Source organism: Denticeps clupeoides, chromosome 13, assembly GCF_900700375.1.
Source record: "Denticeps clupeoides chromosome 13, fDenClu1.1, whole genome shotgun sequence".
NCBI classification, from domain to species: Eukaryota; Metazoa; Chordata; class Actinopteri; order Clupeiformes; family Denticipitidae; genus Denticeps; species Denticeps clupeoides.
In genome coordinates this window covers 20,516,529-20,532,373 of record NC_041719.1, presented here as the reverse complement: position 1 = coordinate 20,532,373, position 15,845 = coordinate 20,516,529, and the positions used below count along the sequence as shown (strand labels likewise).

The window sequence follows — 15,845 nt, the reverse complement described above, 5'->3', positions numbered from 1 at the left end:
AGGTTTTCTTGGTGTTTCTGTCTATTGTGCTCCTGTTATCACCGGTATGTTATTCTAAATATGGTTTGTATGTGGCCAGTCTTTGTGCCAGCATTGTACCTGTCACCTGGTCTGTTTCCTGCTTCATTTCATGTCTTGTCATTAAATCCTGGTTTTGTTTTGGAGTTTGTGTCCTCCCTGCCCTGTACCGCCATGACAAGCCCCTTTTTCAAGTAGGCTATTTCAGTTTGAAAAATATAAAATCAGTTATTAGAAACAAAGACAAAGACAGACTAAGTTGAACTACACTATCCATTTCATCATCCTTTCCATTATTTTAACCAGTGAGGATGAGCTCTGCACTCAATTTCTCTTCCTGTAGGTCCCCAAATGTCAGCTTGAATTACCGATAAGCATCTTCACTTGAAACAAAATGTGCTGAATAATATCGGATGAATAAAGTTATTTCCATTAATGATTATGTTTGACTTTTTTACTGAATTTCAATGCCTGTATATTTGCATAATGAATCTTAAATGCATTAATTACCAATTAAATAAATTCAAGAATGTTTTTTATTCAGTTGCAGTTTTTTTTTGTTGTTGCTCCATACAATATATAAATACATTTTACTGTGATGAAAATAATTTCTAAAGCATTTCTGAAACAACCACTTCCCCTTTGACAAGGCCCCTAGCAGAAAGACATGTGAGTTTGAACCTTTTCATGTGCAGCAAACACATTTCATTTGAAAGAAAACAAATACAACAGAGAGGTTTAAGTACATTTAAGATCTGCAGTTGCAGCCATAATAAGTCAGGCAATGGAGCTCATGAAGAAGTCAGAGTATAACCCTGAACACTAATTGACCAACTTATCAAACTATTTGGTATTGGAGCAATTTTTACAATATATGAATTATGCTGGAATAAAAATGTTACAAACACTGCTGATATTAAGGAAGAACGATGTAAACATGAATTGCTGAGTGTTCCACAAATTCAAAGACATTTACAACATTTGGCAGACATTCCTAGCCATAGCAACTTACATAAGTTACATAAATGTAGGACCCTTTCTTAGTAGGATATTAGGACCTTTAGAAGCTATGCAAGACTCTTTTCCTTAGGAGAACACATCATTAAACAGTCTATAATGTATACATTTACAGCTTCATTTTAAAGGTCCCACCCATGTAAATTTGCACAAGATGATGGGTTTTATGAACACTAATGATACACACATGAATCCCTGAAAAAGTTTCTGAGTGAAAGATCTTATCCTCAGTCAGATTTGAAGGAGAATTGACATTCTCCTGTGGTATCCTTGAGATGCGTCTTTACTTGACTGAGAAACATAAGATGGGAGGGTGTTTTTTTTTGTTATTCTCATCAGAAAACAGCTTGACTTCATCTACTTAATATTCCAAAATGAATTCTTATAGAAAGACTTCATAGGATCAACTTAAATTTTGGTCCTGAGATTGGGTTGCAATAAATAGCTAAATTGTAAAAACATGAATACACGTTCTATAGAGCTTTTCTGGGATTGCAGAAAAATACAAATACAGACATTTCATAGAAGGCATTATATATGAATCTATACGAATTCTGCATCCTGCTAACCAGCTACTGCAAATTTTTGAATTCACAACAATCCTCAAACATACTGTCCAGCTTTTATAATGTGATCTGGCAACTTTGCATACATTGCATAGTGCAACATTGCATAGTGCTGTATGTGTTCAGTTAGAAGATCGTGCACAGAAATTACTCTACTTCTCTACCTCAAGCTATACTGTGTGTGCGATTAGCCACATTGGGTTTTAAAGCAGAAATTGAACAGCATGCACTCACCAACTACTTTATTAGGTACACATGTTCAATTGCATGTTCAATATGGCAGAAACAGAATGAATTTAAGCATCTAGATGTGGTGAAGACAACTTGCTGAAGTGAAAGTAAAGTGATTGTCATTGTGAAACGCAGCACAGCACATGGTGCCCTCTGCTTATCCCATCACCCTTGGTGAGCAGTGGGCAGCCATGAAAGGTACCCGGGGAGCAGTGAGTGGGGACGGTGCTTTGCTCAGTGGCACCTTGGCGGTCTGCAACCAGCAACCTTCTGATTACAGGTCCTTTTCCTTACCCACTAGGCCAACCACTGCCCCTGAATAAAGAACAAAGGATTGATTTTGGAGTGACTTTGAACATAGAATGTTGTTGGTGAGGGTCAGAATGCCTTGTTGATATCAGAAGTCAGAGGAGAATGGGCAGACTGTTTCAGATGATAGAAAAGTGACAGTTGTTTTAATAACCACTTTTTACAACCAAGTTATGCAGAATACCATCTCTGAATGCAAATGTTGAAAGCTGAAGCAGATGGGCTACAATTTCAAAAGACCACACTCGGTGCCACTCCTGTCGGATAGGAAAAACAGGAAAATGAGGCCACAATATGCACAAGCTCGTCAATATGGGACAACAGAAGATTGGAAAATGTTGCCTAGATTGATAAGCCTATATTTAAGATGCGACATTCATCTGGCATAAACAAGCAATGTTATCAAGGTCTACCTAATGAAGTGGTCAGAGAGTGTACACAGATATGACAAATTAGAATCTAAATTTAGGCTCATAATGAATGACTGCCTGGATGTGTGAAGCATGCATATATGAAGCAGAAATACCTGGCTGGGTGGATGTAAGTTCATTGCTTCCGGCACACTACCTGCTGGAGGTGAAGTTCACTCTCAGCTGCCATGATGGGAAGTTGGTTCCTCAGGTGGTAGTTGATGAGGTGGCTTATGCTCTCAAACAGCATGTCTTTAGTACGCACCTGTAAAACAAGAATTAAGCTGTCAGTAGTCTATTTTTGCAAGCATTGCAAGTATTGAAACTGACTTATGGCCTATCTCACATATTTTAATCTTGAACATCACAATCGTGATTGGGAACATTGGGAACACTGGGAAAGTAAAATGTTTTAAAATCCATTAAAATTAAAATTCATTTTGTAGAAGAATTTTCTTTACTTAGTTGTTGGTTCTGTGTGGCACACCCTGAATTTTCACCCAAATGGCCTGGTAAATGCACAGTCTGTGATAGCTCTGAGCACACAACGAACATTCACTGTAGGATGCATAAGCTCTGTTTCAGATGTTACTCTCCTGGACATGTTGGTAGTAACTGTAATTCTGTGCCACGCAGATCAAAATCTGGTCACAAAAAGGACGGGCTGTGTCAGGGAAACTGAAATGCCTTGAGTTGAAGGAGGGCAATGAGGGGCTAATTGATTCATCCTCCACTGATGATAATGAGTCTGTTTATTCACATTGTTGTACTATGGCGCCAGGGGGTAAGGCAGTGGTGTTTCAGAATTCTTAAAAAGCAGGTCAGAGTGAGGGCCTGTTTTACACCTCAGTACGAACTGCAGGGGATGCTCGATAGCGGATCTATGGCTACTACCCTATGTGCAGATGTCATTGCTCAGCTACAGGAGGAAGGTGTGTTCAGTGATCACCAGTTAACCCTGTCAGATGTGCTATTGGTGGGATGTGGGGGTAAGCAGACTAACCCAGTGGGTGAATGTACACTAAAACTCGAATTGTTTGGAATTAGTTTTGAGGTTTCTGTATTAGTGGTAGAAGATCAAGTAGATCAATTGGTTATTGGTACTAACGTTTTGAAACCATTGATCAGGCAGTTGAAATCCAATGACCGTTATTGGAGTGTCTTAAACAAACCGGATGGACTGTGTCAAAATGAACATGGTAATTTTCTGCGGATGTTATCCAATCTGGAGAGATGGAGGGGGGGAAAGCCTTCCAGATAAAGTGGGTACAGTTAAGTTGAAGAGGGCTGTCACACTTGAACCCTTAAGTGAACATCTGGTCTGGGAATGATTGCCACCTGGAACACATCTCTCTGCAGGTAGTACTGTCGTAGTTGAGCCGTGTAAGACCCGGTGTGTGCATCGTAACCTACTGGTGGGTAGAGTCGTTTCACCTCTTTGGGGAGACGGATGGCTCCCAGTAAAAAAGATAAACCCTACTCCCTCTGAAATCACACTTTGCCAGAATGCAAAAATTGTTGATGTGTTCCCATGTATCGCATTGGAAATTTCACAGAATTTTGGAACACTGGCGTCTGACAGGAAAAATCATTGTCTGATAGCAACAAGCACTGTAAGTGTGGTTGGAACGTCTATGGAGAGTAGATTGGAGAATTTCGGTCTGCAGGACATAGAAAGATAAACTTCTGGAGCTGATTGAGAAATACGAAAGTGTGTTTTACAAACATAGGTTGGATTGTGGAGAGGCAAGTGATTTTTGTCACAGGATACGTCTCACTGATGACAGACCCTTCCGGCTTCCCTATCGGAGGATTTCACCAGCACATTATCAGACGTTGAGAGAGGATTGGATGACATGGAGGAGAAGGAGATAATACGCAAGTCGAGCAGTGAGTATGTGTCACCTTTTGTGTTCGTGTGGAAAAAGACCTACGCATCTGTACTGATTTCAGATGGTTGAATGCTCGCACAGTGAAGGACGCCCATCCGTTGCCTCACCAGGCAGATGTCCTTGCTGCACTTGGAGGCAATGCATATTTTAGTACCATGGATTTGACGTCGGGCTACTATAACATTCCCTTAGATGAGGAGGACAAAAAGTTCACTGCTTTTTCGTCCCCCTTGGGTCTGCATGAGTACAATCGTCTCCCACAGGGATTGTGTAATAGTCCGGCAACTTTTATGCGAATTATGTTGACTGTGTTTGGCGACCAAAATTGTATACGTCTCCTCTATTATTTGGATGATTTATTGGTTTTTGGGAAGACTGCGGAGAAGAATTTGCAGAGGTTGGAAATGGTGCTCCAATGTCTCAAGCAGCATAACCTGAAACCTTCTCCATCCAAGTGTCAGTTTTTGAGACAGTCACTTTTGGGCCATATCATCAGTGTGGAGGATGTGGCTACTGATCCAGCGAAGGTGGAGGCTATTTTAAATGTGAATGAGCAGGATTTGATGGAGTCAGATGGTGTCACACCTTCAGTAACTAAATTAAGATCTTTTCTTGGCATGGTAGTATATTACCAACATTTCATAGAGCATTGTTCCACCATAGCAAGACCACTGTTTTTGCTGACCGCTGTTCCGAAGAAGCCTCGCCGAGGTAAGGTTGTGAAAAGGACCACTAGCACTCGTCGGTTGACTCTGTCAGACTGGACTAGTGAGTGTAGAGAGGCCTTAAGATTGTTGAATGCTCACATCTCCGGTAAGACATACCAGAGATGTGAGCATTCCTCATATGTTGTGAGATAGGATGTATCAGTCTTGTGTGTAACTGTTTGTTGGGCATAGTTACCTATAGGTAATTTGGGGGGTGACCTCCATCGGGTTACCTTAATCCTTTAGGGGATAGCATATTAGCTGGAGAATCACTTTTGATTATAAATCAAGACTGTGTTTTAGGGTTTTGGAGTGTTTTCTCTCTGCTCAAAATATTTTTTTCTGTGTTTTTTTTTTCTGTTATTTGTATCATTGTTTTGTGAGTGGGTTGTTTTGGGGAGTTTTATTAATCTAGTGTAATCCATGGTTACACTAGATTTATAAGTATATTTCTATAAAGGTGTGCTTTGTGTCTTTTATTTTCTTATTTTCTAAAGACTTTTATTTTGGTTACCTGTATTCTGGTGTGGGTAAGGGAATTATAATGACAATCCAGGTGTTTAATTAATTGTAGAATGTCGAAGTGTGTTAGTGTTTCTGGTTATGCCAAATATGTTTCTATATTTTTGTTTGTTCAATTTATGGTTATTGTAAAACATTATGTGGGTTATAAAACTTTGATCACCCCCCAACAATTGTTTGGAAGCGGCCGTGCCCTTGGGTTAGTGGGTTGGAGACCCACCCGGTTCAGTTCTCTTGGACATATTTGCGGTTCGAGAAACGAAAAAAAAAAATTTACACAACGCAGAAGAAGAACCGCTACATTAGCTTAATACATGCAATTATAACTTACAGCCTAGTATCATTAAAATATCTTACCACTCCCTCTGGGTCAACAAGCAGCAGGTGTTTTGGCAGACCACAGTGCATGCCGGTCAGGACATATTGCCCAGGGTTAGTGGTGCTGTCACGAACAAAGAAGTCTCCGTCTCTGACCAAAAGCTTCTCAGCATCCCGCCGGCTCATGCGACCATGGTACCAGGGTTCGTGCCTCAGTATCTCATCAGTGGGTGCAACAGGTGCCCGTCTGCTTGGAGGGCTTGGCCATTCGTCCGTAACCATGCATACACCACCAGCCTCATGTAGTCGCAGTGCATCCTCAAGTGGCCCTGAAGGAATTTTTTTTTCTCTAATGTGTTGATGTAAAAAATTTATTTTTTTTACTCACTTTAATACTCATGTTTCAGAGACTTACTCATGTCAAATATATCCTTGTTAGGACTTTCTGCTCTGACTCCACCATGGTTGCTGGCTGTCCTACTCTCCAGACTGTCCAGGTTCTGCGTGTTTACATACAGGTGCTCCTCATAGTCCCGACTGCCATGGAGATCGCCATCAGCCCGTAGGTAGCCATCTGAGGTTAACACTAGATCAGGTAGAAAACGGCAAATATGCAGAAATTGTCTTCCTTGAGATATGTTCCATAAAACTGAGATAATTTATGTCCTTATACACCTACATCATTTCATCTCAAGCAGGAATGTCATAAAACATGGAAACATTATAACTGAACTAATAACATCAATACATTTTGTAACCTTCAATTTATTGAAGTCATTTTTCATTTATTTATCATTCACTTAAAATACAAGTGTTTTATGATTCCCTTTGATTTACTGTAGAATACTGTAGAACATTAGGTTTTTGGATGTGTACCCTTGTACACATACAGTACAAGCCAAATGTTTTCATTCATTGTGTTTATTTTCATGACCATTGACATTGGTAGATTCTCACTGAATGCATCAAAACTATGAATGAAACACATGTGGAGTTATGTACTTAACAAAAAAAGGTGAAATAACTGAAACCATGTTTTATATTCTTGTTTCTTCAAAATAGCCATCCTTTGCTCTGATTATTGCTTTGCACACTCTTGGCATTCTCTCGATGAGCTTCAAGAGGTAGTCACCTGAAATTGTTTTCCAACAATTGGAAGTACATAACTCCACATGTGTTCATTCATTGTTTTGATGCCTTCAGTGAGAATCTACCAATGTAAATGGTCATGAGAATACATTGAATGAGAAGGTGTGTCCATACTTTTGGCCTGTACGGTATACCTATGAAATATGTCTATTTACACCACTAAGCCACAATTCAGATTAGGAAAAGTGTAGGACAACATCCTTGTTTGTGATTGGACAGTACTCGTGTCACTCATGACAATGAATCCTGTTGTCATTTTCTGCTTGACCTTTCTTGCATAAATGTTAGCTAAGATCGTTTGTAGGAAGAATGATCAGTCATTGCCAAGATTATGTGATTAGTGTGGGAAAGCATTGACATCCCTATAAAAAGTTCCAGGAGAGACTAAACAGATTAAGTGTAGCATTACTCTGATTATCTGTACTTTTTTCTACTCCTTCTTAACACTTTTCTTTATTTAGGTTTAAGGAAATTTAGCCACTTTCCAATTTTTTTTTCTTAAGATAAATTTAGTGTCTCCTCCAAAACTTAGCCTCATGCCCTCACAGAACAATACAGACATGCTCTGGCATCAGCAAAACCAAATTAATTTGTGCAGCTAGCACCATCTAGATTCCTGTGTAATAAGGATTAAAGTATTAAACATTCAACAATACAGTAAACATCAAGATATAAGGGTGGTAGTAGCCTAATAGGTAACACACTCGCTTATGAACCAGAAGACCCAGGTTCAAATCCCACTTACTACCATTGTGTCCCTGAGCAAGACACTTAACCCTAAATTGCTCCAGGGGTACTGTCCCTGTCACTACTGATTGTAAGTCGCTCTGGATAAGGCCGTCTGGTAAATGCTGTAAATGTAAATGTAACACCCTTGATCCTTGCTGCAGTGGTTTATGTGTGATTTTGTATAGATTATATTTAGTGTAAATAATACCCTATAAAGGAATAGTTGTTACCTGGTTTACTCCCATCCTCCCACTGCACTACACCACAACAGCCTTGTTCTTCTCCTTACCCTAGACCAGGGGACAGGAACACCCATATTCGCAGAATCTTGGCAGCAACTGAAACCTCTTCCCACAAAATGCATAATACATATCCTAATTAACTCCTGATTACCTCAGCTAACACTTGCACAAAGAAAGTCAAAGGACAACCAGGAAATGACAACAAAGAACATTGTCATGCATGTCATTATACTGTCTAATCATAAAAAAGAAATGTGGTCCTACCCTTTTCATAATGTGAAATGTTGTGTTTTTTTAAATGTCATTGTGGTTTTTGAAATGTCTTTAACAAAGGATTTAAATTTGGATAATTACTGCATGGATGATTTATTTAACCCTAACTGATGCAGTGAGTAGCTTCTCATTTCTTAAACAACCATATCACAAGACATGTCCTGTTGTTCAAAAGTGGTTAAATTATTGGCATGCATCAAATAAAGAAAACATCTAAGGAGATTTGGTTAAGAGCATTTCATCTTAACAACAGACATTTGCTCATTCATTCTGATACAATCAGAGCTTAATGTTCACCATATTACACTGTGTTTATTTTTTATCTCTGTTTGATTTAGTCCAGTCTAATGCAGCATGTGCATGTTGCTTCAACTTCCCAGATTGTGTTTAGCCTCTTGTTAGTTTAGTTCTTCCCCTTTAGACATTTTCTGTCATTTGATGTTTTTTTTTTATCATAAAACTGATTAGTTTGTTTCTGTAACTTTTCTTCATACATTTAAGGTAATAAAAACAAATGTGAGTGAGTATCTGTTTTATTAATGTTAATGATGAAAAAAACATTTGTTGTTCCTGCCATGTGGTGTCTCACCTGTGTTGCTACTGCTCTCTGTGTCCCACTGGGGTTCATAACTTGGCTGAGAGCAGGGGAGAATGGATATGTCTCTTTTCACATGAGACCCAATCTGAGGACAGCAGACCAAATTACATTTTTATCATCTTTTATCATGACCAATAAAATTACACACGTTAACTTTCAGTAACCAAGTAGGTCTGTGTTATAAATATGCAGCACAAAAAGGTTAGCCTCCTGACTAAAAACATTTTCTAAAAATATTTACACATCTTTATATCAGAATATATAATTGTAAAAATTGTGCCAATTTTTTAACTGTATAACAATGTTCAGTTTGTCTTTGGGGCCCATTGACTTACACTGAATGCAAATTATGCACTGCGTTTTTTGTGCATTCACATACACTACACATTTTGTTACGACAACAAACTAAATACTTTATTGAGATTTTTTTATGTAGGAAACTCATTTTGTATCCGCTTGTATCCGCGATCTTGTTCTTTCAGTCATTAACCAAAGCTCATGACCATAGGTGAGGATTGGTACAAAGATTGACCGGTAAATCGAGAACCTTGCTTTCTGGCTCAGCTCCCTCTTCACCACAAAAGATCGGTTCAGCGTCTGCACCACTGAACCTACCCAGCAAGAGATGAAAGTCAGATCCTAATGATGCTAGGAGGACCACATCATCTGCAAAAAGCAGAGACCCATATTCTCCTGCCACCAAACTCCACAACACGACTGTGCCTAGAAATTCTTCAGAACCGGTGACAAAGGGCAGCCCTGGTGGAGTCCAACCTTCACTGAGAACAGGTCCGACTTACTGCCGGCTATGCGGATCAAGCTCACGCACCTCTGGTACAGGGACTGAATGACCCTTATCAAAAGGTCATTCACCTCGTACTCATGGAGCGCTCCCCATAGGGTGCTCCTGGGTACACGGTCATAAGCCTTCTCCAAATCCATTGGTTGGGCAAACTCCCATGCCCCCTCCATCACTCTAGCAAGGGTAAAGAGCTGGTCAACAGTTCTACGGACAGGACGTAAACCACATTGCTCCTCCTCAATCTGAGATTCAACTATCGACCGGACCCAGTACACTGGAGTAGACCTTTCCAGGGAGGCTGAGGAGTGTGATCCCCCTATATCTTAATCTTGGTAATCAGCTTTTGTCGTTTTTCATGATCATAGCCCGACTTATTGAAAGTGAAGTGAAAGTGAAGTGATTGTCACACGTGATACACAGCAGCACAGAACACAGTGCACACAGTGAAATTTGTCCTCTGCATTTAACCCATCACCCTGAGTGAGCAGTGGGCAGCCATGACAGGCGCCCGGGGAGCAGTGTGTGGGGATGGTGCTTTGCTCAGTGGCACCTCAGTGGTACCTTGGCAGATCGGGATTCGAACCAGCAAGCTTCTGATTACGGGGCCGCTTCCTTAACCACTAGGCCACCACTAGTGGAGGCCAGCCAACCTGACTGTACCAGCATGCTTTGTGAGAACTAGACTAGGAGAGAGAGGAAATGAATGAGTCGGATGTAAATAGTTGAGCGTTACATGTAACACAGATGTGTGTTACATGCATAAGCAAAAATCCACCCACTGACATAAATGTGTCACCCACAAAACCCTATAAAACACAAAATATTTTTTATTTAAACAATAGATTAATGTTTGTTGAATGCACAATACAAGTTTTGCTACTTAAAAACACACTGTTTAAGAGTTATAACAAGTCTTATAACAACCCAAAGTGCACTGTGAGGTGTAGAGCAGTGCTGATTGGCATGTATATAGTTGCCTGGTGAGTTTTTTTATGCATTCAGTCATGTGTTTAATGCATTAAAACTGATTATTGATCACTACATTTGTTCAACAAGCACAACACAGGACAGTTCAGCTCCTTTGTGCAAAGTTTCACATAGGCAACATATATTGTTAGCTTAAGCAGCGTGATGTGTTTATATTTATAGGTGCAGGGCTTGTTTGATCAGGTGGAGGTGCTCATCAGAATCTTGTTGGTGGTACCAGTGTCTTCATGTGAAGCGGAGAGGAGGTTTAGTGCATTGCGCAGATTGAAGAGCTGGCTTTGTGCTAATATGGTTTAAGAGAGGCTGAATAATGAACAACATTTGGTTCTTTGTTTAGAAAAATGTTTCTTGTTTCTTATGTGGAGAAGTGTTTTAGTGTAATACAGTGCATTGCTGGCATGGTTGAGAGGTTCCAATGAAGATACATTTATTTTATAAACCACAGGGCTTCTGTTGTGTCCTCCCTTTGGAGGACCCAGCCCATCAGGCTGGCTCCCTGGTGTGGTTCCGCATGGTGGCCCCGGACCCTCGGGCTGGCTCCACAGCATGGTCCTAAATGGTGGTCCCCGACCCTCCAACCTGCATACATAAATCAAGGACGATCCTTCCAGGTACATGCGGGCCCTGTCTCCGCATGTCCCCTTTGACGCCTATTGCGTCGTCCCTGCCCTGCGCAGGTGCCTGCTGGGATCATGTAGCCCCTCTCACTGCACGACCCCGCTGGCAGAGCGACCGGCTTCTCTCTGGTTCCCGCTCTGGGCTCTCCGGGACCTCCTCAGGGGGTACAGCCAGGATCACCGGAGGTACAACCGTCTCGCTGCCCACCAGCGCTGGGCCTTCTTGCACCAGATCCTGACTGGCGCTGGGTGTGGTGGTGGGGCAGAGTTCGATCCCTGGCTCAGGCTCTGGCCGAAAAAAACTCCACCCTCAGTCTCTCCAGGAAGTCCTGAAAACCCATTCTGTCTGTCTCTCCCTTCTGCCATAGGGATGCACCCCAGCCCCAGATGCGTGAGGATAGTGGTGATCTTCTCCGTGTCTGAAAGGGAGGGAAGAACAGCAAAGTACACACCACAGGATCTTATATATGACTGGCAGGGCCGTTCAGATGGGGAGTGACCAGAGATGGAGAGGCGGATTCCCCGCGAGGCAGTCCCACCAGCGCAGTTGCTGGCTGACCTCCCGTCGCCATGTTCAACCAGCTTACCTCCTCGTCGCCGTCTTCCTCCTTGCTGTCCTCACACCTCTGGGAGTGACGTGGGTCTCCCCGGACCTCGCAACGAACCTGGACGGGAGCAATGGAAGGAGTCATCCCAGCACCGAACGCCCATCCCGCATCATGGCTCATCGTAGTCCGTGTCTCCTTTGTCTTCCTCATAACCCCGGAAGTCATGTGGGTCGTCACGGATGGCCGGAGCCATCCCGGCCCCAACCGCCCACCAATCCACGTCATTGTCGCTTTCGTCATTCGTGTCCTCCCACTGGTGATCCTGAGGGTTGTCCACCCTGCTGACATATCGGACCCAGGGCACGATCAGCTCCCACAGGCAGTACTCTGGCCCATCGCTCCACTGGAGGAACGCCTCTGTTGCCGCTTCCGGGTTTCACTGACTCTCCAGGGGTTGACGTCATTGCGCGGCGCCACGCCATGGCTCGCCGGGAAGAAAGCGGTCCACCAGAACGGGTGGTGCATCTCGCCGCGGATCTCTACCTCACAGGCGTCCCTCCAGCGCTTCCTGCTGGCGCCTGCACTCACCATGCCTGGCTAAGCGCTTTTGGTATATATTATTTTATTTAATTTTTTTATTATAAATAAATAATTTACATTCACATCATTTATCAGACGCCCTTACAGCAACTTACAGTCAGTAGCTACAGGGACAGTCCCCCCCTGGAGCAATTTAGGGTTAAGTGTCTTGCTCAGGGATATAATGGTAGTAAGTGGGATTTGAACCTGGGTCTTCTGGTTCACAGGCGAGTGTGTTACCCACTAGGCCACTACCACCCCAAATAAATGCGGCGCGATAGCCGAAAACAGTGGACATAAAGGGAAGAAATAAAAACTAGCCCGCAGGTCTGTGGCAATTGCCAGAACTCAAAATACACATACGACGTTGCCAGGTCATGATCACACACAGGTTCATGAACTGTCACATGACTCCATCATGTGACCGGGAGTAACACGGAAACGAGGTAACGTGACTCCTATAAATTAGGCTAGAGAGCAGCTGCCAACTACTCAGTCATTGAAGGACGCACGTCATTTGACTCGGCCCCGAGGTGTATGAGTACCTGTCCTCTCTGTTCTCCTGATTCTCGAACTCCTTCCTGTCACCCTGTTCTGCCCTGTCTTGTGTCTTAAAACGCGAACGACAACATCAGTGTGGTGTTGCGGCTCGCGCTGTTCGCGTTCGCAGATAAACGCGGAGGAACTTACCTGCCTCGCTGCGTCCCGCCGCACCGACGTTTTTCGTCTCCTCCTACACGCCTCTCTCGTTCTGATCCCGGTTCGTGTGACAGAATGACTGAGCCGGAAGTACGCGCTTCACAACTCGCTGCTTTATGCGATCAAGTAGCGTGGCAGGAGAATCTTTTTGGATGTCTGTCGCAGGAGGTCTACATGAGATGACTGTCGTGCACCGAGAGCATGAAGCGGCGAATGCTGCGCAGAGCCCTCGCCCTGCCGCGGTTCCCGAACCCAGTTTGCTGCTCCCGGAGCGCTGGAACGGGACCGAGGGGAGCGGCGAGTCACTCCTCACCCCTCTCTCGTTGATTTTCGAGCTGCAGCCTAGCCGCTACCCCAGTCCCGATCATGAATCGCCTTATTATTCACCCTGCTCGTTGGTCCCGCGGCGGAGTGGGTGGCCTTGCGAATCAGCTCACCCAGTTCTGCGTCCCTCTCATATTCCGAATTCGTGGAGGAATTGAAAATCACCTTCTGCCATCCGAACGGTGTGGAAGACGTCGTGTCGCAGCTCTACCGTCTGCGCCAGGGTTCCTCATCTGTCAGCCAGTTTACCGCAAGATTCTGGACCCTAACTGCAAAGACTACGCTGGGCGACCACGCCCTCCGGATGATGTACTATGAGAGACTGGCCCCACAAATTCGTGGGGAGATGGTCAGCCGGGAGATGTCAGCAACGTATGAGGCCCTCATACAACTCGTGCTGAGGATTGTGCCTGCTGGCACTCCCGAAAACTGCAGCCCCCACTCCAACCCTGCACCGGACTCCCCGACCGCCTTTCTCACCACCTCAGCCCACCGTCATTCCTCCAGACCATAGGAGGGAACCCAGGCAGCTGTGATGGACAACCCTCACACCCGAAGAAAAGCAGCTGCGTTTTCGGGAGGGTTTGTGTGCATACTGCGCTTCCCCCTCACACCTCCGGCTGACCTGCCCTATTCGTCTGGGGAAACGGGACACCCAGCAGATCGGCGTGGCGCGGTCAGCTGGGTCCTATCCTCCACATCTGATGACACCGACCTCCCGACTCACTCTCCCGGCCGTCCTGGAATGGAATCAGCGAGTCATCTCCACCACAGTCTTTGAGGATTCCGGGGCGGCTGGAAATTTCATAGACCGCTCCTTCGTCCGACAACATCACATTCCCCTGGAACTCCTCACAAGTCCTCTCACAATCACCTCCGTGGATGGTCATTCGGTCTCCTCAGGACCCATCATTCACCGCACGGTCCCTCTTCAGGATGCATTTAACACTATAGTAGGATGAAAGAGGAAGCATGGAAGACGAAACCAAAGAATAATGATGAATTCTGGGAGGCATGCAAGACTGCTTTATTTGCTATTCCTGATGACTTCATCAATAAATTGTATGAATCCTTGCCAAACCGCATGGATGCAGTTCTTCAAGCTCATGGAAGTCATACAAGATATATCTCACAACACCACTACTTAATTTGCTGACATATTTTTGTATTTGCAGTAAATTTGTTTAATTTCTGTATAGGCTACAAAACTTTTGTCTTGCCAAAATTTTACCTTTCTGTCTTGATTAAATGATAAATCATTTTTCAGTGAAATTAATTCATTTTAAGCTTGTGATAGTTGGCCATACCACCGCTCCTTATAATTTATTATGCCTTGGCTGGGCCTTTGCTAGTCTTATCTCATTTCTTCCCATACCTCCCAAGCCTTTGGTTAGCTTTCAAACCCTAGGGAGTTTTCTGCAGGGGCATATGAAGTTTAGAATGAACTTAGGTGGAGGGTCAGTTTTTACTGCTTATTTTTATTTATACTCCATAAATGTATGTCTGTCTCTCTGTGTACTTGTATGTCTTGTACATACATTGTACTTACATTATATGTATTTTTCTCTGTGCATTTGAGCATAAGCAATTTCCTTCAGGATTAATAAAGCTTTCTGATTCAGATTCTTCAAATTCAAATTTTTATTTGTCACATATACAGTCATAGACGGTATGATATGCAGTAAAATGCTTGTGCAACTGCTATTGACCTTGATAATTACAAATATTGTAAGTAATTACAAAAGTGTGATTACAAAAGTCCATTTCACCTGTGTGTGCGTCTATTTCAGCTGTATCTGTGTGCGCCTTTCATATGTGTGTGCATCCATTTCACCTGTATCACACCTGTGTGTGTGAGTTTTCAGTAGTATAAATGCATGCATGTCAGCTTTACACCTTGGCCGCACAAATTAATTACAATGCAACTTGCAAGTTCTTGATGGGACAATTAGAGGCTTTAAAAGGTAGTCTTACAACACTTGTCACAGAATTAGTGTGAGGTTTTCTGATGATTTGGCTTTACAATGACCTTACACTCTAGATGGCCTAGCGTGTAAGGTAGCAGATTTAGGAGGTCCAACGAGTTCTCAGAACGCTGATGCCAGCTCTCAAAGAATCGTCAGTGTTTGAGAGTGCAGAAGAGAGAAGTTTTATACTATTATACAGCATGTGAATCAAGTGCCAAATTCACTTGATTCACATGCTGTAATTATTGTATAAAACTTGTTTTAAGTTGGAATTCTTAATTCCTTTTATTTTTTTAAAGGGCCAATGTGTTCATTTTTAGTGTATACACTTACATAGTGTA

General features: G+C 43.0%; 1 protein-coding gene across 4 annotated transcripts in view; it reads right to left on the bottom strand.

Moving 5' to 3' along the window:
- Nucleotides 1–536: 536 nt before the first annotated feature.
- Nucleotides 537–15,845, bottom strand: part of shc2 (SHC (Src homology 2 domain containing) transforming protein 2) — a 55,727-nt gene continuing 40,418 nt past the window's right edge. For 3 of the 4 annotated variants that reach the window (XM_029000393.1, XM_029000389.1, XM_029000391.1), the window contains 5 exons: nucleotides 8,973–9,066; nucleotides 6,406–6,576; nucleotides 6,030–6,319; nucleotides 2,709–2,816; nucleotides 537–2,398 (listed from right to left, as the gene is read on the bottom strand). In XM_029000393.1, the coding sequence (XP_028856226.1) occupies nucleotides 2,288–2,398; nucleotides 2,709–2,816; nucleotides 6,030–6,319; nucleotides 6,406–6,576; nucleotides 8,973–9,066 (774 nt within the window). In that variant the 3' untranslated portion in view covers nucleotides 537–2,287. Of the gene's footprint in view, nucleotides 2,399–2,667; nucleotides 2,817–6,029; nucleotides 6,320–6,405; nucleotides 6,577–8,972; nucleotides 9,067–15,845 lie in introns of all 4 variants that reach the window. The other variant, XM_029000390.1, reaches the window with a different exon arrangement.